The sequence below is a fragment of the Castor canadensis genome, chromosome 16 (assembly GCF_047511655.1).
Source record: "Castor canadensis chromosome 16, mCasCan1.hap1v2, whole genome shotgun sequence".
Classification (NCBI taxonomy): domain Eukaryota; kingdom Metazoa; phylum Chordata; class Mammalia; order Rodentia; family Castoridae; genus Castor; species Castor canadensis.
In genome coordinates, this window is record NC_133401.1 from 11,736,253 (window position 1) to 11,741,629 (window position 5,377).

Genomic DNA, 5,377 nt, shown 5'->3' on the forward strand with positions numbered 1-5,377 from the left:
TATTTTATGTTCCCACTGTTTATAGGATGACAGGCATGCACCACTGCACCCAGCTATTGGTTGACACAGTTTCTCTCAAACTTTTGCCTGGGCTGGCCTGTAAATATGTTCTTCCTGATCTCGGCCTCCCAAATACTTAGGATTACAGGCTTAAACCATGGCACCAGGCTAAGATTGTAGAGTTTTGAATAGCATAATTAGTAAGCTTTGTACATTAAGTATTTTGAACTCTTGAGTAGAGAATCTAGATCTTATGTGAAGTCTCTATTAAGGTATATAACATCTTGAAATAATTTTCGATATATAAATGACAGCTCCATTCATTTCTTCATATATTTCTTCATGCAACAGACATGGAATGACTGTAACATGTTGTTCTGGACTTCAGATGACCTGAAAACAAGTGATAAAGAATTCTTACATTCATGCCTCTTATGTTTCTATGGGAGGAATTTGACTTACTGCAACAGATATGAGGTAATCCAACTTCAGTTTTTCTAAGTACCCAGAGAGAACAGTAGATGATAAGGAGGGAAGGAATCCTTCAGAGATGGGGTTATTATGTGTGGATCTAGAATATGGATTCCAGAAAAAAAAGACTTTAAAGAAATGACAGTGAAAGCTATATTTCATATGACTTGGAGAAATTCACGTGTCACTTCTGCTTTCTTCCTCCAGATTCCTGACTCTGAGTAAAATCATCCAACCTCAGTCACTGAGGCAATGATTTCTCTTGATGTGGTGATGGGGATGGTTCTCCTCACTCAGACTGGAATAGGGATCATGGGGAACGCCTCTCTCCTTTGCCCTTGTATTTACTTTCTATATAGGAGACATGGATTGAAACCATTGGAGAAAATAACCACCTGTCTTGCTTTAGCCAACACATTGTGGATTCTTTGTGGAGGAATCCCTCAGACAATGGCAGCCTTTGGGCTGCAGTATTTCTTGGATGATTTTGGTTGTAAACTTGTCTTATATTTTTACAGAGTGGCCTGGGGAAATTCTCTCAGCATCACCTGTATTTTAGGTAGCTTCCAGGCTTTAAGTATCAACCCTACAAACTCCAGATGGGCAGAAGTCAAATTCAGATTCCTAAAGCGTATTAATTCTGCCTGTGTCCTGAGTGGGATGTTTCATCTGCTAGTGAATATCATCATTCCCATGAAAGTGACTGGAAAAAGAAGTAACATAAATACCACTGTGAATTCAAACCTTAGATATTGTTCTCGTCTATACATAGATACAATTATAGAATCATTATGGTCATTTATTTTCTCTTTAATAGATGTTATTTGTTTGGGAGTCATGATATGGGCTGGTGGATCTATAATCTTTTTCCTTCACAAGCACAAACAGCAAGTTCGCTACATTCACACTTCTAGACAAACTCTCCAAATATCCCCTGAGACCAGAGCCACAAAATCTATCTTGACACTTGTGAGCACTTTTGTCTTATTTTATTCTCTCTCTTCTGCTTTTGAAATGTATGCTTTTCTTTTTGACAATCCACAGACATGGCTTGTAAACATCATTGTGATTCTATCATCTTGTTTTCCAACCTTCAGCCCCTTTTTGCTCTTAAAAAGAGACAACCATGTCTTCAGTCTCTGCTCTTTCTGCTGAGAAAGTTGTAGAATTTATCCAACTATAGACAGCATTGTCAATATCCCTCATCTGTTCATCGCACACTGTGAAGTGCCTTCTCTGTATTGAGAGTATTTTACATGCAGTAGTGGACAGGCAAGGTGTCTGCTGCAATGAAGCCTGTGGGAATCCAGACACGAAGGAAACAGCTGCAGAAATGATTACATGCTCACATCTGCACAGGTTTCTTCAATGAGGAGCTCTGGGTATGTATAGCTCAGGACCTTTGTTACATTCAGTGTGTAGGAGGCCATTGGTTTGAGCTTAGCTGTATGTGACACTCAACAGATCAATGCAAAATGGAGTGACTAATGCTAAATTCCCACATTGCCAAGTCAAAACTAAGTTGTTTATCTGACCTTCCAAGAAATCCAGAGTGTGAGAGCTAGTGGCCAAGTTGTCCTCCGTTTTTCCTTTCTTCTGTTCCTTTGTGTCTATATAGTTAACTTCCTCTCCTCAGCTAATCAGGATATCATTTTGTTTTATAGAGTAAGGCTTTGGCTGTTTCTAGAATCACAAATAAAAGTGTCTTTAAACTCCATATGTTCTAATTTTCTTTTGACACGTGTGTGTGTGCAGTTTTGGATGCTCCCTGAATATTTTGGAGGAGGAAGCAGCCATCGTAGGTACTTTAGGAAAACTGGAAAACATGTTTGAACAAGATTTGCAGAAAGGAATGTGGATGATTCCAAAAACTGAAAACACTCCATGTACCTGGTCAGACAAACAAAAAGAGAATTTGGTGTGAGCTGAGGTAATCGAATTGGGGTGCAAAGACAACTTGTCAGGCCTTACAGATTAGGTTAGGAATCTACCAGAAATATCAGCAGTAACCTCAGGCAATTTAAGGATTTTATCCAAAAAAATGTGGACCTTTAATGAATATCCAGTTTTCCTAACAATAATGAACATAATTTATTGGGTTGAGTGAGTACAAATATGAAAGCATTAAGAGATGTTTGAAATAACCAGCTCAAGGGGATGCTGACCGTGATACAGACAGTGGACACCAGCATCAAGTGTACCGCACTCATGTGATGATTCTTTCAGGAGGAAGCATGGACCAGACTCAGCAGTTGTTTCATGAAGAGTTGTCTGAGGAAAGCTGGAGTGGGTGATGACTCAGGTGTCTCACTGAGCAAGGGGTTTGGTGATGGGGTGTCTCCTGGTGTTGGGGAAACTTCCTCAGGAACCTACAGTTTGGGTGTAAAGATGACATACACTCATTTTAGCACATGGAGTTTTTGTGTCTCTAAGGCACCTGAGTCACACAAGCCATATGTCACACACTTGTGCACATGTAGAGCTCAGGCAGCAGGCTTGTTTGGAAAGACACTTGTGACATATATTAGTAACAGAAGTTAGGGAGAGATGAACTGAGAGAAAGGGAAATTCAGAAGTGAAGAGAATAGGCCTGAGACCTAGGAATAGTTGTCCTCATTTAGTAATCATGTACAGGAGGTGGAGCCACACTTCAGTTCATTTATTTATTTTGTCATGGATATTTAATTGTTCGCTACAATATTCTCGTCCCTGTCATAAGTGATATTGGATAGAGTGACAAATAAAATAGGAAAACATAACTGTCCTTAAGGCATTTCGATTCTACTTGGAGAAGCCAGAAATGTTCAATGAGAATGTTGTCACCCTGTGTTATTTCAGAAGGCAATAATCTCTCTGTTGAAAGATGATGGGTTGGTCTCTCTGCAGGTACGGGTGGCAGAAGTTGTTCAGACTCAGGTAAGGACAGAGGTGAGGATAGTAGTGAAGATAATGGTAACCTGGGGCCCTTGGAGTGATAACCAACTAGACTGGTAGAGTCCAGACTGAGGAGGCAGCTCCAGGGACACCACTGGCTGTGAGAATTTGGGAAAGTTGCAAACAAAACATAATTTCCCTAAGGAAATTTTGAACTTGTTCAAGGTACACTGCCTGTATGGCATTATCACAATGAAACCCTCTTGTACTATAATGTATGCTAGTAAAAGAAGAGTAAAAAGAAAGTGAATAACAGAAGTTCTGGACCACCAGATAAACCAATCTGATCACCATGACTTGGTGCTTTCTGGGATCCACAGTTACTTTATATCTGTGCACGAGATGGTCACTGTATTGGTGTTTTCCCAATCCTTCCAATAGCTGTAGGAGGGGAGCCCATCTATTATGATGAGCAAAGCAAAGTTGTGTAACATAGACCAGCCGGGCTGGGAGGACATCTGCAGTGATGCCTTTGCACTGCTCAGCCATGAACACCTCTCAATGTTCCAGGTCCTCCTGGGGACAACTGCATCTGTGATGTCCCTGTGATATGCCATTCATAACCTGTTGAGGTAGACAAGGAGGCAGCTAAGAGCAAACCCTAAGCAATATGTTGAAAACAGCACTGGGATCTGGAAGAAGCAGAGGATGACCATGAAGAGGATCCCACAATGTATCCAGAGATGGCATTACAGTGTGAAAAAGGACAAAAGAGCAGACACCCAAACCCAAGCATGATGGCCAGTGATGGATTTGGAAATCTGGGCACATAAAAATCTAAGTGCTGCCATTGCTGGAAAGGACTGTATTTGAAGTGGGTTTTGCAATAGGAAAATGAATATTTCTACATGGCTTTCCAAGTCCACCAATCTTATGTGTGGAGCAGACTTCCTTACCCTCCTAAGACAGACTGGCAGCTTTATTTCTAGACCCTCTGAAAAGACCATCGTTCTTCTGAGAAAGTCGGGTGTTCAGGTCTCTGCCGATTGCTTGTCATTTGAGAGATGCCTCATTTAGCATTTGGGACCATTTGAGACACACTATACAGCAAGAGGAGGGACCTTGAAGACCTGGGTAATTCTCTTTTCACCATCCACTTGACACTGCTGTCAAACCATCAAATCCAGTACATTGAATTTTCCAATGCTAAGATAGTCTATAAGAAATACAAAGCCAACGTAGCCCAGAAACTGCAGTCTGACAGCCCTGGGACACCTCCCAGCTGACCTAAGAAACTAATATAGCTGGGAACGTTTGGATCTAGTAATTCATGCCTATCATCACCAAAGCAATCCCCATGGGTCTAGCAGGGAAGGCAAAATGAGGTCAAAAGCTTCATCCAACCAAAATGAAGCTAGTACCAAAACGGGGTGGGGATGGGAAGACTCCATCTGGACTTAATCTTGTTTGGTCTGGCTTAAACCTTGGGCTTTTCCTTGTTTATGGTAAGCAAGGGCTCGCTGAATAATGACTTCAATTGGGAAAACATTTGCTTCTGGTTAACTTCAGGGATGCTGTTTGCATCCTGAAAGTGGGACTGAGATGAGTGGGGAGAGGAGAAACAGTGTTCCCAGGTGCACAGTGCTCTCAACAGTAATACAGTTGAAGAATTTAATATTTGTGTCTCCCAATCTCCCAGATCCAGAGAACAATTGATATATTTAAATCATTCTTGTTGAACAGTTTTTGTATGTACAATACATGGTATGTTTTTAGTATGAGAATTGTTTGCATTTGTACATTGTACTTCTGTAGTTATATTTTTATATTAAAGGAAAATCCTTACAAATAAAAAAGAAAGGTAATGGGTATGAGGGGAAGATGGAAAGCCCTAAGTACTTCAGATTTTAATGATCTTGCCAGGAAATCTCTTTCTTACACTGACATTTGAACAGAATCCATGACTTGAGGGAGTAAGTAATGCATACAGCTCTTGGCTATAATGTAGAGGGTTGAGGAACCCTGTTGAATA

At 40.7% G+C, this 5,377-nt stretch overlaps 1 protein-coding gene and 1 pseudogene across 1 annotated transcript; both read left to right on the forward strand.

Moving 5' to 3' along the window:
- Positions 1-723: 723 nt before the first annotated feature.
- LOC109697927 (vomeronasal type-1 receptor 4-like) lies at positions 724-1,626 on the forward strand. Its single transcript, XM_020181829.1, has one exon. It carries the CDS (start codon positions 724-726, stop codon positions 1,624-1,626), a length of 903 nt encoding a protein of 300 aa, XP_020037418.1.
- Positions 1,627-2,628: 1,002 nt separating this feature from the next.
- Positions 2,629-4,806, forward strand: LOC109697934 (gap junction gamma-1 protein-like; annotated as a pseudogene).
- The last annotated feature ends 571 nt before the right edge of the window (positions 4,807-5,377 follow it).

Excerpts from the sequence above, each read along its gene's own strand:
- LOC109697927 (XM_020181829.1), top strand. The coding sequence starts at position 724 with ATGATTTCTCTTGATGTGGTGATGGGGATGGTTCTCCTCACTCAGACT.